Genomic DNA, 19332 nt, shown 5'->3' on the forward strand with positions numbered 1-19332 from the left:
GCGATACATAAGCAGTAATAAAGCAGTTTGGCGCATCTTTTCGTTTCCTTTGCACGAAAGACATCCTGTTGTTGTCCATTTGGCAGTTCATCTGGAGAATGGTCAACGAGTTTATTTCACTACTGAGAATGTACAGCAGAGATCAGCACAATAACCAGCAACTACTTTAACTCCTTTTTTCAATTGTGTGAAATCGACACATTTGCCACAAATTTGATATATGTTGATATACCGCAATATTACACCTAGAATGCATCATCGAAAAAATTTCAACGGCGTAAACAAGGAACACCAGTTGATGGTCATCCAGGTATTTTCCAAACAGATGCCTTGGTCAGGATGTATACGGTACATTCCAACAATGCTAAATGTTTCTATTTGCGAATGTTGTTGGTAAACGTTCGAGGACCAAAATCATTTCAGGATTTAAGAACAGTTCACGGTCATTTTTGTCAGACATATCGCGAAGCATGTAAGCTCTTGCATTTGTTAGAAGATGACACTCATTGGGACGCAACACTTCATGATGCATCGATTTCATCTCATCCACAGCAAATACGAATGTTATTTTCGATTATAATATCAACATGCATGCCATCGAATCCAATTGAATAAAGATTACACGACTGAAGATATTGTAACGAATTTACTGCAAATCCTCTTATTTGCAACCTTCTGCTAAGTTCGAATCTCTAAACTGTTGAATAAATAACTCCAATATTTAATAATGCAAAATGGCCTTTATTAAATAACTTCACAATAAATAACTATACTATTGCCCGACAGATTGCGTGCTTAATCAAAACTGATTATTGCGCCTCTACCGTTGTTGCCTTTTATACTCTCTGATTTCCTCGTTTGCATCTTCTAGGCGCTTCCATTTCCAGAATCTACTAGTTGGCCATCAGCTATCAAATTTCTCAGCTGTAACTACAGATGCACTATTTTATAGCTTCTCTCATTGCATACTTTCGGGAGTATCTCAGATATATGAATGTGGTTGTGCGTTGCTTCTCCGCTGCGTGTACATAAATATGTGTAGACTTAATGATTGATTAATTTATGTAGATACATAATGATTGATTTATGGATGTGCATACAATCACTGCTTAGCATCGGCTTAGAGATGGCAGTACCCCTTAGTGTTGCTAATATTCGTAACAATATTTTAATTCGGATGCGTCGTAGAGCAATGGATCCTGATTTGCTGATTACATTGGAAATGTACAATGAAGCTTTGATAATAATTGAAGACGTGTATGTGTCTTGCGATTGCCAATAAAGCATTGGGGCAGTTAGCTTTGATTTCACCAAATCGACCAGTGCATGATTTATTTGATCGAGAGTTGCAGCGTGAACAACAATTCGATTGTGACGATTTCCGTACATTTGTTCAATCCAGCCCTGTCGGCACGGGAAAACATTTGTGATTTCATTGATTTTAGCAACTATTTGATCGCAACAGAAAATTGCTTTGGCACTCGCTTCTTCTGGAATTGCGGCAACTTTATTGGATGGAGGACGAACAGCTCATTCAGCTTTAAAATTGCCATTGAATATATAGGTGGTTGAAACTCCAACCTGTGACATATCCAAAAATTCAGCGATGGCAAAAGTTTTGCAACAAGCAGCGGTCGTTCTATGGGATGAGTGTACAATGGCAAACAAAAAATCATTGGAAGCATTAAATCGAACGATGCAAGATTTACGTGGAAACCGAAGGCTTTTTGGTAGTGCCTTAATTTTATTGTCAGGTGACTTTCGACAAACATTGCCCGTTATTCCACGATCAACACCGGCAGATGAGATCAATGCATGTTTGAAGTGTTCCCTTTTGTGGCGATACGTGAAAAAATTAACATTACACATAAACATGCGTGTTCAGTTGCAAAATGATCAGTCTGCAGAGCAGTTCTCGAGGCAATTGTTAAGGATCGGAAATGGCAAAATTCCAATCGACAAAACAAATGGTTTGATTACATTGCCAAACAATTTTTGTACAATTATCGATTCGAGAGAACGCGCAATACTGGCACCAAATCATCACATTCTGAAAAAATTGCCAGGTGTGGTGACAACACAAGTCAGTGGATACCGCAATGAATGAAGTTGACGCAGTAAATTATCCAGTTGATGTTTTGAATTCATTGGAGCCGTCTGGTATGCCACCGCATTGTTTAAATTGGAAGGTCGGCTCATCAGTTATATTATTACGGAATTTAAATGCACCAAAATTGTGTAATGGAACAAGACTGAATGTAAAAAAGTTGTTGACGAATTTAATTGAAGCAACAATACTGACCGGCAAAGCGAAAGGTGAATTTGTGCTTATACCGCGAATCCCACTGATACCAACAGACATGCCGTTTGAATTCAAGCGTTTGCAATTTCCAGTGCGCCTGTCATTTGCTATGTCAGTCAACAAGGCGAAAGGACAAACGCTTCGAGTATGCGGATTGAATTTGGAGGAACCCTGCTTTTCGCACGGACAGCTATACGTTGTCTGTTCCAGAGTAGGCATTCCAAATTGTTTGTTAATCATATCCCAGATGGAAAAACGAAAAATGCAGTGTATCCAAATGTTTTGGATTAAAAATTGAAATAAAGATTTAAAAAATTCTATGATATTTTATTCTTTTTCCAATATTTCTATTGGTGTAGCGAAGCAAACCGGGGTCCCGCTAGTGTTATATATATAAAAAGTGGGCGTGGTTATCATCCGATTTGGCTTATTTTCAATACCTATCTATTCTGGGTCCAGATAAGCTCGTGTACCAAATTTGGTGTAGATATCTCAATATTTACTCAATTTATAGTGTTAACGGGCAGACGGACGGACGGACGGACATGGCTCAATCAAATTTTTTTCGATACTGATGATTTTGATGTATGGAACCAACTGTTATCCAATCAAAGTTATAATACCCTGTGTACAAGTACAGCTGGGTATAAAAACGTCGTCCTAATATATTTCACCAAATTTTTTCTAACTTTATTTTCTGCCTGTATTAAATAGGTTTTCACGAACTACGAACCTAAGGGATCATATGCGTACTCATACCGGTGAAAAACCATATAAATGCAAATACTGCGACCGGTGCTTTACGACAAAAAACCTACTGCATAGGCATTTAAGTGTACATCTGGGTAATTATATACACAGATGTGAATCTTGTCCTTTAGCTTTTCGTTTGGCTTCGAAGCTACGGTTACACTCAACTACGCATAAAGACGACGATCCTGAGACGCGTGAGCGAAATATGGCAGCTTTAAGGGAAGAAGAGGCTAAATTGAAAGTAAATAGGTAAAATGGAATTCATAAACTCCGTAGACTGTGATCTTATATTAAGGTTAATTACTCCGTAAATCGTGGAATTAAGGGCCGGTATTGTGTTATACGATACGTGATCGAAAACAATTTTTGACATCGCAATATCTCTTAAATGGTGAATCGGATTAAATAAATACTAGTATCGCCCGTGGTCGAAACTTGTGTTTTTTTTCAACTCACTCTATGCATCCAGTGTTGGGGTATTGCACTACCCCTACTATGCGTTAATAGTTGAGCAGTGAGTGGAAATATAGCAAACTGATCTATCTTACTTAAAGTTCTCAATAAAATTTTGAATTTGACCTAAGACGTTGTAATCGTTGATTGCATTTTCTTAAATTTTCTACAAACTTTTCAAATGTAATTATAAGTTTTGGTATGGAGCTCCGTAAAAAAAATATAACAAATATGTAAAATCAAATGAAATTTACATAGAATTGTGGTGAAATTACTTGAAATTGAATTGAAAATTTGCTTTTTCCATACCACCCGGGAGATACGCCGTTGGCGCGCTACCGAAGTTAGTTTTGGGTGCTCGGTTCCCCAGTAGGCTTATATCACCAATATAAACTACATATACATATATCGCCCATTTACTTCAATAGCGTCATAATTCAAAAAACTCGAATTTTTAGTTAAGGACGAAGAAATGTGCTAAAGGAATTTAACCTATTTCACACCACCCGTTAGGTATGCAATTGGTGCTCTACTATTACATATGTATTTATCATTAATTAAATTAAATTATAATTAATTAAATTAGTTAAATTAATTATAAATACATATCTAATATGTAAACGAAAACGAAAATTTCGAATAGAATAGAGGATACCTTCATAAAAAATAAAATAAAAATATAAAGTATGTAATGGAAAAGAAAGCAGAGTTTTCTAAACAAATTTAAAGTAAAAGAAAAAAAAAATAAGGTACTTAAAGTGCAAAAAAATTAAATAAAGGGAATAAGCAGTTCCATATCAAAACGCAATAAACGCACTTAAATTTTTTCGGCGATTTAATGTTATCATTGTGGGAATATGAAGATTCTAATGCTCGGATATTTAATGTGAGAATTCCAATGTTGGGATGTCTAATTTACAAATAGTAATATTGAGATGTTTTCTGATATTTTATTTTATTTTATTTTTAAAACCAACTGGTCTAACCTACTTAAAGTTTCCATTAAAAATTTGGTCTTGACCTAAGACGTTATACTTTTTGATTGTATTTCCTTAAATTACATTTCAAATGTAATAATTACGTTTTAGTATGGAACTCCCTAAACAAAATATTAGAAATATGTAAAATCAAATGAAATTGACATTGAATTATGGTGAAATGCCTTGAAATTGAATTGAAAATTTGCTTTTTCCACACCACCCGGGAGGTACGCAGTTGGCGCGTTACCGAAGTTAGTTTTGGGTGCTTGGTTCCCCAGTAGGCCTATATCACCCATATAAACTACATATACATATTATGTATATATATATATATATATATATATATATATATATATGGCAAAAATTTTAAATAAAATATTCCAGATAAAATAAAGTGTCACAGGTAACTCACAAATTAATATAAATAATAAATTAAATAATATAAATAAATTAAAAACTTAACACAACAACAAATATATACATATTTAACATTACTGGTCTCTTTTCGTCAGCATGATTATCAATTTATTTGTTTAAAAATTATTTGCGAAAAATATAACCACATAAGCAAATAACCTGATAAGCAGGCTTTCGTGAATAGACCAAATATAATTAAATAAAATTTTTAAGTGCATATATACACTTATCACCATGCGCCATGCCATATATAACTGCAATATGAAAATTTTAAAATATAATTTTACACAATATTGAAGAATATCTTGATTTTAACTAACCTCGAGTACTGCCCATTTCTCAAGTATAAAAGGGAAAAAGAGTAAAGGAGAGACGCCAAAAAATCTATACTTAGATAACTTAATTCGTCTACATGCAAATGTTTTAAAAACTTTTCTCAGTTAACGCGAATTTAAATTCATGGATTTGCATTGCTTACATTTAGCAGTTTGGATTTATAACTTCGGGGAAAACAATATTTTTCGTGAATACCCTTTCATCGCCAGCTAAGTGACCTTGATTATTATGTTCGCTTACATAAAACTTTAGACTGTCAAAGGACCTGACTCTACTTGCAGCTACGTATAATTGCCCATGTGTAAATACAGGCCGCCTCAACAAAATTCCAACTTTTTCAAACGTTTGACCTTGCGACTTATTTACGGTCATTGCGAAAGATGGTATTACTGGAAACTGGGTCCATTGAAAATTAAAGGGTAATATGGTTCCTGAATAAGTTAATTTGATGCGCGGAATAAGAATTCGTTTGCCTTTTGAATATCCGGTTAAAACTTCACAATCAATGGCGTTGTTGTGAAGGCACTTAACCCTCATTCGTGTCCCGTTCACTAAGACATCCTTTGTATTAAGGTTTCGAATGAGCAGTACGACGCAATTAAGCTTCAGTGAAAGCTTATGCGGTGGAAGTCCGCTCACATTGAGGGAATTCAGAAACTCAGTGGGATAATTATTGACTTCTCTTTCATCGTCGCAAGCAATTTTATCAAAACTATTATATGTTTTGAATTAACCAGGTATGCGGATTAAGTATGTCATTATTAACCAGGGAGCAGTCCTCATTGGTTGCTGCTAAAATTGCAGAACTCACAACTTGATCTGACAATAAATTTTCTTCAATATTTCCAAATACGTCATCAATTAGGTTACTTCATTTCCCACTAATTGCTGTGGTATTTCAATGACATTATCTCCAAACTGTGGATATAAAGGTGTTTGACCATCACCAATTTGCTTTAAAAATTCTACAAACTGCAGCTCGTGTGGTAATTCTCTCATGTTTTGGTTTAATGTTTCATGATGAAAAGAAGCAAATTCATTCCAACTAATAATACAGTTTTCAACCAAAACAGCACGTGATCCATGAGGAACAACGGGTAGAATTTGTCTAAAATCGCCACAAAAAAGTATTGTTTTCCCAGCAAACAGCTGGCATTTATCATTTTCATCGGAACACAAATCACGCAGTAGTCTATCTATAGCTTTCAAAATTAAAAGTGGGCACATGGAAATTTCGTCAATTATTATCAGCGCAGCTGAATTTATATATCTTCCTTGAGCACTGTTTGGGGTGATATTCGGTACAGAATTTTCGACAACAGGAATGGGTAATTTAAACACATTGTGCACTGTTCTTCCACCAATCAAAAGAGTTGATGCTATGCCACTAAAAGCAGTCTCAATGCATGGAAGATTAAGTGAATTCAACCTGTGAATTAAAGCAGTTTGCATAAAAGTTTTACCGCAACCTGCATGAGCAGTAACGCAGAACACATTAGAACCAGTATCATGAAACTGTATTTCCTGGATAACGCGGTCTATTATTGTACGTTGCTCGTTGTTTGCTCGTGAGTAATAGTCTTCAAATAAAATTAGCTCATTTTCAGGTTGAGGAACATCTATACTTGTTACAGCAGGATTTGCTGTGGGCACTGGTAATCCAAGGCTGTGACATGTCACGTTTTGACTAAGTAGCACATCTTCGATTTCTAACAGTGCACCATTAAATGAAAATGTTTCATCGCTTTCTCTCAGGAAATCTTCAGAAAGAAACTCAACCAAAGCATTTGCTGGAACATTTAGCGCACATATCACACCAAATAAGTGACGCATTTGTTTAGGAGAATGAAATTGTCGCGCTTCTTCTAAGCACTCGTGCCATTCGTTATCATTTGAGGCGTTCCCCTAGCACGCTTCCACAAATGTATTATATATAACCCCATTATATGTTCGAACGTCCATAAACGATTTTGGCCCAGTTACATGTAAAAGGAGCAAACGTAAATGGAAGAGTTCAATATCCTTCGGCGACACAACATACATGCGAGCAATAGTTTTATCACCGCCTCGCTGTCTTTTTTTTCCATTTCTTGGTTTTATCTTCCCAAGTATAATGCAATGGAATTTCTATATATTCATATGAATTTGCCGAAGGATCTTCAATATTCAAATGAAAAAATGCCAACAACCTGGTTTTTCTCATATTCTGAACAGCTCGTTGTGCCTGACCATTAGTAAACACAACTTTGCGGTAAGTGAACGTCAAGTCGCGTTACTGAATGGGACTGACAGTGCATAGGGAATTGGAAAATTCGCCAAGCCGCTTCAGTGGAACCAACGTAACGTCCATTCAAAAAGTTTTGAATCTCGTCACAATTGTCTACTTCACCAGCATTAACGTGTTCAGTAGCTAACCTGACAGTTGCACTTTCATATCCTTTATATACATATTTATAAATGTATTTCACACTTTTAACCGTTGAGCAAACCTCAACATTAATGTGGCAATTAAATTTGGCAAGCAAATATGGATTATATGGTACAACATAACGGTTATCAAGAGACGCACCACGAATATCAACATTAACACCATTACCACGTCTTCTATACATTGGAAACCCATTCACCTCTTCTCGCGTGGACTCGCAAAAATTTTTGGGAAAACTCTTGGAACAATTACCATTTCTCATGCAAACTGCCTTAACATTCAAAGCACCACATGGCCCATCCATCATATGTTTCGAAACGTATTCATGCAATTTTGGGTTTATTTCAATTGTCAGGAATTTCCGCACATACGGCTTTGTCTATATCACTAACACCTTCAAGTTTATCCCTTTGATCTAATGTTAGCAATATGTGTGCATGAGGCAAACCTCTCTTTTGAAATTATATTGTATAAATATAAGCAGCAACAGTAGGTGTATTTTTTTTCAAGCGAGCTTGAAGAAAACGCTTCAACTAGCTACACAGTTTCATTATGCCAAAACCATACAGATGGTGGAGATTTATCAGCTAATTGTTACTTTTTTTCGCTGCTATGACATTTCTACTTCTAGCGCAGTATGTTTTTGACACTCAACCAGAGAATTGCAAAAACAAAATACATGAAATGCGTGTGTTTGTTTGTATGTATGTCACCCTGCCGCCACGCTGTTATTTTGTTATTTATGTTTATCTGCACATTCGTATGTTCATTTCATTCGCTCGTTCACAATAGTGCCCTATTTTTGAATATGCAACACTACACAACACTATCAATCAGGTCGACAATTACCTAAGCGGTTTCAACTGAAAGCGCTTAGCCAACTCAACTCGATTACTTTTTATTGTTGCTTTCCATGCAATTCGGTAAGCTAGCTAGTGTTTTAATTGTACTAGTTAGCAACGAAATACAGCTAGTACCAAAAACTTTTTTTGTAGTTATTGTGCTTATTAAATCATTTAGTTTCGCACTGAACACGCGAACTATAATTTCTGGGCGATAATTTGGTGTTTCATTGAAATCAACACTCCTGGTAATTTCTGGCCAATTTGGATTGCATGTCATTGTAATAAACAGAGATGGTTTACCAAAATGACGGACTATATGCATAGCGTTCAAATAGTTTTGGTACATGTTTCTGGGAGAGCCGGTGAATGAAGATGGCAGAATAATTCTTCTTCCAATATTTTCATGTCCATTACTATGAGGGTTTGTGATCAGATAATCTGTTATGTTATACAAAACATCACACCTCAGGTTTTCTTGATTAAGTCTTAAAAAGTTAAGTCTTGTTCCCTCAACTCGAACATACATATCTACAATCCACTGTAGATAAAGCTTTTTAGAATGATGTAGAAGACTGAATTCGTCTCTGATCGCAAGCCGAAATGACGCGAACTCAAGCATAGTAGTTTTAATTCTAGCTCGACTTAAAGTAGACGTACTTTGTCTGCTATGCAATATATCAGGATTCCATCCCGCGTTTCCATTGGGAAATAGTAGTGGATAGGCCAACGGATCCAAAGATGAATCTAAAACGGAAATATTCTTTACCGTACCACTCCTTTTATAAAATGATACCATCCTTCTATCAAATGGAGGTTCACCATCTGTTGTACTAAATATCACGGCAACATCTGTTGCAAGAGCATCATTAAATCTACCCATCTCTATATTCGGCATCTCACGATTAACCGTAATGAGTAAACACATTTCCTTATATAAATTAAAATATTTTATTTAATTTTTTAAATAGTTTTATTTATTTATTTAAACAAGGTCTACTGATACTAATACTACATATATCGTAGCGCACGACCTTCGCATTCAAATTGCAACCAAAATCTGATCAGAAAGAATTCCAATAAGAATTGGCCTACCGCTTACTTGCTCTCCGCTGTAACAAGAAACTGGTTTTCGCTATGAAACAAACATTATACAAAAATACTGAGGTTACCGCTAGCTTACTCCATTCTACCATGCATTATACTCTCCCAGAAGTCAACGTTGTTCACCGCAAACATTATACTCTATTCGGTGAACATTATTATCATAATGAGAAAGAATTCAAATAAGAAATGGCCGTTATCATACAAACAGATAGCTCTCCCAGCAATAACCCACTCTTACATTGCAAGAGATGGCTATGCCGTTAAGTATTGTACTAGTGATGTTAAATTGTGCATCACTTAATCTTACATTGCAAGTGATGACGATGACGCAAAGTGTTGTCCTCGTGATGTCAAACTGTGCATCACTTATTCTTACATTGCAAGTGATGTTGATGTCGCGAAGTGTTCTACTCGTGATGTTAAAGAGTGCATCACCTACTCCTACACTGCAAGTCAAGGTGATGACGTTATGTATTGTACTCGTGATGCTATAGAGTGCATCAGAAAGCAGATCGAACTACATGGGTGGTCATTGTGACTTAACTTATATATTTTCGTGTCTACTACAGTGTTCTTTCTGGAAATAAAAGACCGAACAAAAGGGTTAACTTGATTCAATTGGGCAGATATTTCTGTCATCAAGCCTCCATCGCATAATGCATTTGATGGTTCTCTCAGTCTAAAAGTATTTGCGGTATCAACATCATAGAAATATAACTGAGCATAGCAGGGATTCGACCTAGCATTTTGCTCATGCGTTAAAGGGCCAGCTCTATGATAAAAGATATTGTGAATTTTAAAATAATAAGCACCTTTCGTAACATTCTCTGCTATTTCCGCTTCAGAACTAACCATCGCAAAAGATGAATTGAAACTACGTATATTTTCAAAGCAATTTGTTGATCTCCGCTTTAAAACCAGGTTATTGGAGCGTAAACCCTCATATAAATTATTGAAAAACTGATTTTGTGTTAACGGTGCCAAAGTTACTTTTCCCTTTTGACAACACAACGAAAAGGAGTTTCTGCTTCTTGCAGTAATTTCTTTCTCGAAATGCATTGCATTACAATGCTCACAACGTAAATCCATATTTCCAATATCCAAGCTAATAAGATTAGGAGGTACATCGTTCAAAGCACCCTTAAAACTATCAACCAATGCGAGAGATGTGTTAAAATTAGGACGGCTATCCCTATTACTATCCCTCTCTTTTCTTCTTGTAAGTCGTGGCATTATATATGACTAAAAATAAATTAAGAAATTAATTTAAATTAATTTCAAAATGCCCATGAAAATATTTCAGAAATGATCATGAAAATAATTTCACATAATCCGGTAATAATTGTCGAAAAACACAGTTCTGTAATGGAGCCTAATCTGCAAAGGTAGTGAAAATTTCTACATGATTCAGTTTTTAGTAATGCGTTTATGAAAAATTATTTTCTTGGAAATGCATTCAAGTTATTTGAAAACATAATAATAAACATTTTCTGAGGCCTTTTTACTTGCCCTAGGATACGAACATGGGATTTTGTTGCTGTAACAATAAAAATTACTCCCCGAAGGTAGGCCTTTACCGAATACGAATCTGGTACGATCCGATACTTGCACCTTCTGGTATTAGGCAGGCGGGAACGAATTTTGGCCCCTTGAACCTACGGGTCTGTGGATTTTGGTAGCCTCTTACGACAGGCATGCCTGCCGCGGGAATTTTCTGAGCCCCTTAACCCTCAGGGGGACGAACCTGGGATCTTCGGCCAGGGTTGTTGCTGTAACAACAAAATTTACTCCCGAACTTTTACAGGAGTTTTACGGACATGGGTAATCCTTTGCCGAATATGAATCCGGCACTTGCTCCTTTTGGTATTAGCCAGGCGGGAACGAATTTTTACCCCTTGATCCCTCAGGTTTGTGGATTTTAGTCGCCTCTTACGACAGGCATGCCTACCGCGGGAATATTCTTAGCCCCTTAACCCGCAGGGGGACGAACCTGGGATCTTCGACCTGGGTTGTTATTTTAACAGCAAAAATTACTCCCCAACAGTTTACGGGAGTTTTACGGACATGGGTAAGCCTTTGCCGAATATGAATCCGGTACTTGCTCGTCCTGGTATTAGAGAGGCGGGAACGAATTTTTACCCCTTGATCCTGCAGGTTTGTGGATTTTAGTCGCCTCTTACGACAGGCATGCCTACCGCGGGAATATTCTTAGCCCCTTAACCCGCAGGGGGACGATCCTGGGATCTTCGGCCTGGGTTGTTATTGTAACAGCAAAACTTACTCCCCGACAGTTTAGGGGAGCTTTACGGACATGGGTAATCCTTTGCCGAATATGAATCCTGTACTTGCTCCTTCTGGTATTAGCCAGGCGGGAACGAATGTTTACCCCTTGATCCCGCAGGTTTGTGGATTTTAGTCGCCTCTTACGACAGCCATGCCTACCGCGGGAATATTCTTAGCCCCTTAACCCGCAGGGGGACGAACCTGGGATATTCGGCCTGGGTTGTTATTGTAGCAGAAAAAAAATAGTCCCCAAGAGTTTACGGGAGTTTTACGGACATGGGTAAGCCTTTGCCGAATATGAATCCGGTACTTGCTCCTTCTGGTGTTAGCCAAGCGGGAACGAATTTTTACCCCTAGATCCTCCGCGAAGGTTTAGGAGAGCTTTACGGATATGGGCAGGTCTTTTTCGAACACGAATCCGGTACGCTCTGGTACTTGCACCCTCTGGTATTAGCCCACTGGGAGTGGGACCAGATATGGGCAGGTCTTTTTCGAATGGGTTGGTGTGGTGGTGCGGGTAGTAGTGGGAGTAGCAGGGGAATAGTAGTGGAGGTAGAAGTAGGAGTAGCGGGAGTGCGGGTGGGAGTGGAGTGGCAAAAGGTGTGGGAGTGGAAAATAGGAGTAGGAGAAGGAATAGGAGAATAAGTGCTGATAAGGGAGGGGTGGGGAAGGAGTGGGAGCGCCCACATATGTACAAATATTTTAAATAAAAACAAATTTAAAAAATGCATGTGTATATAGATATAATTAAAATTCAACATATGTATGTAGGTATAAACCGGGTTGTATCCTAAACGGTTTGACCGATCATAAAGTGGGAGTGGGACAGCGATCGGGCGGGGGAGTGGGAGTTAGAGTAGTAGCAGGAATGGAAGTGAGGGTAAAGAAAAGGGGTGAGGGCAGTAGTTGGAGCAGCCATATAAACGCTTTGACTGATCATTAGAGTGGGAATAGGAGTCGGAGTAGGAAAAGGAGTAGGGGTAGGAGTGGAAGTAGGAATAGGAATAGAAGTAGGAGTTGGAGTGGGAAAAGGAGTGGGAGTGGGGGTGGGAATAGAAGTAGCAGAAGTGGGAGGGGAATCGGAATGGGGGTAGGAGTGGGAGTGGGAATAAGAGTAGCAATAGTGGTAGTAGGAGTGGGGGAGTGGGAGGGGGATTGGGAGTAGGAGTAGCAGGGGATGTGCATGGCAGTGAGAGTAGCAGGAGTTGCAGTTGGAGTGGCGGTGGGAGTGGGAGTTAGAGTAGGAGTATAAGCGGGATAAAGGACGGGTGGGGTAGTAGTGCGAGCGCCCATATATGTAAAAATTAAAAAAATGCATGTGCATGTGCAGTGGAATTGTGAGTGGGAGTAGGAGTAGCAGGAGTGGTAGTAGGAGTGGGAGTGGCGGTAGGAGTGGGATTGTAAGTGGGAGTAGGAGTACACGAAGTCGTAGGGGAATTGGAGTGGGGATAGGAGTGGGAGCAGAATAGGTGTAATAGGAGTTTGAGTGGTGGTGAGGATGAGAGTGGGGGTGAAAAAGAGTGCGAGTGGGAATAGGATTAGGGGTAGTGTGGGCAGGAGTGGGTGTTGTCAGGGGTAAAAGGATAAGGCTGAGAGTGGGAGTAGGAGTATCATGGGATTAGCAGTGGGGGTAGGAGAGGAAGTAGGAGTAGAAGTAGTAGTAGTTGTAGGAGTAGAAGTAGGAGGGGGTGGGATTGGGAGTTGGAGTAGCAGAAGTGAGAGGAGAATAGGAGTGGGGGTAGGAGTGGGAGTGGGGATAGGAGTAGCAATAGTGGTAGAAGGAGTGGGGGAGTGGGAGTGGGATTGGGAGTAGGAGTAGCGGGGGGTGGGCCTATGCAATATTTCGACCTAAAATCGAAAACGTTTTTGGGTCGTTTTTTTCGTTTAATATACAACGTGAAATTTTCCGATTCAATCAAAATGCATTTAAATAATAATAAACTAAGTTGAAATAAAAGATAATATAATAAAATAAAATAAGAAATATCAAAATAAATTAGCATAAAAGACAATATACAAATTTTAATGTAATATCTTTGCAGCAAATTTAATATACAACGTGATAAAAGATAATATAATAAAATAAAATAAGAAATATCAAAATAAATTAGCATAAAAGACAATATATGTACAAATTTTAATGTAATATCTTTGTAGCAAATTTATTTATTTTTTGTTCACTATAAGACGTGCCATATCTAAAATGAACATAAAATCTGGAAATGCAAAAAACATTTGGGTCAAATTTGCAATTAATTGTTATAAATAAATAAATTTAGTGAGTTTGAACAAAAGTTGACTCATTATTTCTGATTTCATTTTTTTTAAAGCAACTCAAATGAAAAACAAAGAATCTGTAAAATAAAGACCTATGCTTTTACGTGTAAGTTAAATTTATCCACAAAAATAGGCCGGTTAAGTTATTACTTCTCTTTAAAGTTTTTTTGTGCGCTAACAATTATTTTAGAACAATTTTTTAAGGATTTTGGTACAGACCAATATAGGTAATTGGCAACAATGGGAAACAATATTTTATTTGAACTGAAAATGAGCGAAGCAGTAGTTCTCTCACCGTTTGGCGTGTACAAATATATACATATGTAGTAGGCCGGGTCGATTTATGGGGAGGCAAAAAAATCGCCCATTGCTCTGTGAAAATCATATTCTAGGGATCAAAATAAGAAACTTTGCCGAAGGAACCATACCTCTAAAACGAATTATGATGTCCCCCCCTTTGGGTCGTAGGGGCAAATTTTGAAAAATTCCATTTTGAAATGCCTATGTTCTTCCTTTTTGGAGTTTATTTTTCTCTTTAGAAATTTATTTAGTCAGAACATATGTAAATGAAAAAATGAATTTATTAATAGAAAAGACATTAAAAAAAATGATTAGAAATTAGCGTTTTGACAACCCCCTTTTAAAACCAAGGCATCACTGTTATGCATTTGCATGTCGTAAACATAGTTGTGCGGGCTTTTTATTCAACCGTTTTAAAAAATGAAGGTATTGTGACACAATTGCAGATCGTAAAATTGCTTGTGTTGTTTTTTTTAAGCCACCACAAGACACAGCAGGTAGAATTGAAATTACCCCTACCCAAAAGTTCGACCCAAAGGGGGGGACATCAGAATTCGTTTTAGAGGTATGGTTCCTTCGGCAAAGTTTCTTATTTTGATCCTTAGAATACGATTTTCACAGAGCAATGAGCGATTTTTAAATCGACCCGCCCTAATTTGTAGAGATGAAACATTTGAGCAACGCGGCAATTGAGCATTTGGAGCTATGTACTCAGGGGGGTTTGTGAACATAATGCGTCCTACAGATGGCAATTTCGATAGTTGCACAGATTTTAATTTACAAAAAACTTTTTCTATTAATTATAAACCAGATGGCAATTTCGATAGTTGCACAGATTTTAATTTACAAAAAACTTTTTCTATTAATTATAAACCAATAGAGTAATATTTGTTAACAAAAATAGGCCTATGCACTGCGGCTGATCAATACGAATCGATTCATATAACTTTTATATGATTTTACGTATGCTAAGTATGCGAAACAGCCTGTCAATTGATTGTAAGGAAATTTTGTTAGCGTATTAATATATAGATAGTGGGTAATATACTGCCTATGCAATATTTCGACCTAAAATCGAAAACGTTTTTGGGTCGTTTTTTTTTTTCGTTTAATACACAACGTGAAATTTTCCGATTCAGTCAAGTTACATTTAAATAATAATAAACTAAGTTGAAATAAAAGATAATATAATAAAATAAAATAGCAAATATCAAAATAAATTAGCATAAAACACAATATACAAATTTTAATGTAATATATTTGTAGCAAATTTATTTATTTTTTGTTCACTGTAAGACGTGCTATATCTAAAATGAGCATAAAATCTGGAAATGCAAAAAACATTTGGGTCAAATTTGCAATTAATTGTTATAAATAAATAAATTTAGTGAGTTTGAACAAAAGTTGACTCATTATTATCTATACTATAATAAATCTCTCGGCGGCCACCGTGGTGTGATGGTAGCGTGCTCCGCCTACCACACCGTATGCCCTGGGTTCGCACCCCGAGCAAAGCAACATCAAAATTTTAGAAATAAGGTTTTTAAATTAGAAGAAAATTTTTCTAAGCGGGGTCGCCCCTCGGCAGTGTTTGGCAAGCGCTCCGGGTGTATTTCTGCCATGAAAAGCTCTCAGTGAAAACTCATCTGCCTTGTAGATGCCGTTCGGAGTCGGCATAAAACATGTAGGTCCCGTCCGGCCAATTTGTAGGGAAAATAAAGAGGAGCACGACGCAAATTGGAAGAGAAGCTCGGCCTTAGATCTCTTCGGAGGTTATCGCGCCTTACATTTATTTTTTTTTTTTATAATAAATCTCTAGAAAATCGTGTCTGTACATCCAAGATTTCTAAAAAAAAAAAAACGAGTGTACTTGACGTTTGGAATGTCGTAGAATCCATCGGCACCACTTTTTTCTGTTTGTCTGTTTGTCTGTATGATATCGATAATCTCGGAAACTAACGAATGGATTTTTATGAGACTTTCACAGATGGATAGCCTGTAATCCAGAAGGGAATCTAGAACTTATTTCATTAAAATCGCGTGAGAAACAAAAAATATATAGTTGTTTAAGCTATAATTAAGCTACTTTTAAGGATTTTTTTTTTGAAAAACGAAGGAAAATGCACTTAGTTTCCAAACAAATATCAAATAATGCCTTTGCAAAGTTTTTTTTCAATTTCATATAAATTAAAAATCAAATTCATGAATAGATACAGTGGCGTACCAAAAAAAAATTATTTCAAGCTGCCATATTACGATAATCGGTTAAAATGAGGTTACATAAAACCTCTAAATATGCGTACAATATGGGCATCAAACAATAGAGGAAGATCACAGGTTTCATTTGAATTTTGTGATATTTAGATAAATTAATCGATAACTGAGTTATCGGTCAAAATGTATTTGCTCCAAATCTATAAATTTACCTACAATCTATCTATCTATCTTCTATCTATCTATCTATACTATAATAAATCTCTAGAAAATCGTGTCTGTGTATCCAAGATTTCTAAAAAAAATGAGTGTACTTGACGTTTGGAATGTCGTAGAATCCATCGGCATCACTTTTTTCTGTTTGTCTGTATGATATCGATAATCTCGGAAACTAACGAATGGATTTTTATGAGACTTTCATAGATGGATAGCCTGTAATCCAGAAGGGAATCTAGAACTTATTTCATTAAAATCGCGTGAGAAACAAAAAAGATATAGTTGTTTAAGCTATAATTAAGCTACTTTTAAGGATTTTTTTTTGAAAAACCAAGGAAATCTATCTTCTTCTTCTATCTATCTTCTATACTATAACAAATCTCTAGAAAATCGTGTCTGTACATCCAAGTTTTCTAAAAAAAAAATGAGTGTACTTGACGCTTGGAATGTCGTAGAATCCATCGGCACCACTTTTTTCTGTTTGTCTGTATGATATCGATAATCTCGGAAACTAACAAATGGATTTTTATTAGACTTTCACAGATGGATAGCCTGTAATCCAGAAGGGAATCTAGAACTTATTTCAATAAAATCGCGTGAGAAACAAAAAAGATATAGTTGTTTAAGCTATAATTAAGCTACTTTTAAGGATTTTTTTTTTTTTGAAAAACGAAGGAAAATGCACTTAGTTTCCAAACAAATATCAGAGAATGCCTTTGCAAAGTTTTTTTCAATTTCATATAAATTAAAAATCAAATTCATGAATAGATACAGTGGCGTACCAAAAAAAAGTTATTTCACGCTGCCATATTACGATAATCGGTTAAAATGAGGTTACCTAAAACCCCTAAATATGCGTACAATATGGGCATCAAACAATAGAGGAAGATCACAGGTTTCATTTGAATTTTGTGATATTTAGATAAATTAATCGATAACTGAGTTATCGGTCAAAATGTATTTGCTCCAAAATCTATAAATTTACCTACAATCTACCTATCTATCTGTCTTCTATACTATAATAAATCTCTAGAAAATCGTGTCTGTACATCCAAGATTTCTAAAAAAAAAATTAGTGTACTTGACGTTTGGAATGTCGTAGAATCCATCGGCACCACTTTTTTCTGTTTGTCTGTATGATATCGATAATCTGTTATTTCATTAAAATCGCGTGAGAAACAAAAAAGATATAGTTGTTTAAGCTATAATTAAGCTACTTTTAAGGATTTTTTTTTTGAAAAACGAAGGAAATCTATCTTCTTCTTCTATCTATACTATAATAAATCTCTAGAAAATCGTGTCTGTACATCCAAGATTTCTAAAAAAAAATGAGTGTACATGACGTTTGGAATGTCGTAGAATCCATCGGCACCACTTTTTTCTGTTTGTCTGTTTGTCTGCTTGTCGGTTTGTCGGTTTGTCTGTTTGTCGGTATGATATCGATAATCTCCAAACTAACGAATGGATTTTTATGAGACTTTCATAGATGGATAGCCTGTAATCCAGAAGGGAATCTAGAACTTATTTCATTAAAAGCGCGTGAGAAACAAAAAAGATATAGTTGTTTAAGCTATAATTAAACTACTTTTAAGGATTTTTTTTTTTTGAAAGAAGGAAAATGCACTTAGTTTCCAAACAAATATCAAAGAATGCCTTTGCAAAGTTTTTTTTTCAATTTCATATAAATTAAAAATCAAATTCATGAATAGATACATTGGCATACCAAAAAAATTATTTCACGCTGCCATAGTACGATAATCGGTTAAAATGAGGCTACCTAAAACCTCTAAATATGCGTACAATATGGGCATCAAACAATAGAGGAAGGTCACAGGTTTCATTTGAATTTTGTGATATTTCGATAAATTAATCGATAACTATGTTATCGGTCAAAATGTATTTGCTCCAAAATCTTTAAATTTACCTACAATATGAAATACTTTTAGCTAAAATTTTAAACCTTTTACACGCGTTAATCAGGGACTCAAACCTTTTGGTGCAATTCGGTTTATCTATTCGCTGACAGGTGGCGCAAAGTTTTCGTGTGTACTGCGATGCTTTGGTAGGTGTGCGATTGGTTGTCGTACACATACACTAAATAAAATTAAAAAAAAAATAAGGGCCACTTTAATATAAATACGAATCCCGAACAACGTCGGGTACCCTGCTAGTAAATAAATAAATTTGGTGAGTTTGAACAAAAGTTGACTCATTATTTCTGATTTCATTTATTTTAAAGCAACAAAAATGAAAAACAAAGAATCTGTGAAATAAAGACCTATGCTTTTACGTGTAAGTAAAATTTGTTCAAAAAAATAGGCCGGTTAAGTTATTACTTCTCTTTAAAGTTTTTTTGTGCGCTAACAATCATTTTAGAACAATTTTTTAAGGATTTTGGTACAGACCAATATAGGTAATTGGCAA

At 36.1% G+C, this 19332-nt stretch overlaps 1 protein-coding gene across 4 annotated transcripts in view; it reads left to right on the plus strand.

Moving 5' to 3' along the window:
• Positions 1 to 19332, plus strand: part of LOC137244027 (zinc finger protein 737-like) — a 193991-nt gene that overhangs the window by 139177 nt on the left and 35482 nt on the right. For 2 of the 4 annotated variants that reach the window (XM_067772455.1, XM_067772457.1), the window contains one exon: positions 3017 to 3304. The exons of the other annotated variants lie outside the window; for them this stretch is intronic. In XM_067772455.1, the coding sequence (XP_067628556.1) occupies positions 3017 to 3304 (288 nt within the window). The remainder of the gene's footprint in view (positions 1 to 3016; positions 3305 to 19332) is intronic. 4 annotated transcript variants of the gene reach the window in all.

This window comes from Eurosta solidaginis, chromosome 3, assembly GCF_040869045.1.
Source record: "Eurosta solidaginis isolate ZX-2024a chromosome 3, ASM4086904v1, whole genome shotgun sequence".
Classification (NCBI taxonomy): Eukaryota; Metazoa; Arthropoda; class Insecta; order Diptera; family Tephritidae; genus Eurosta; species Eurosta solidaginis.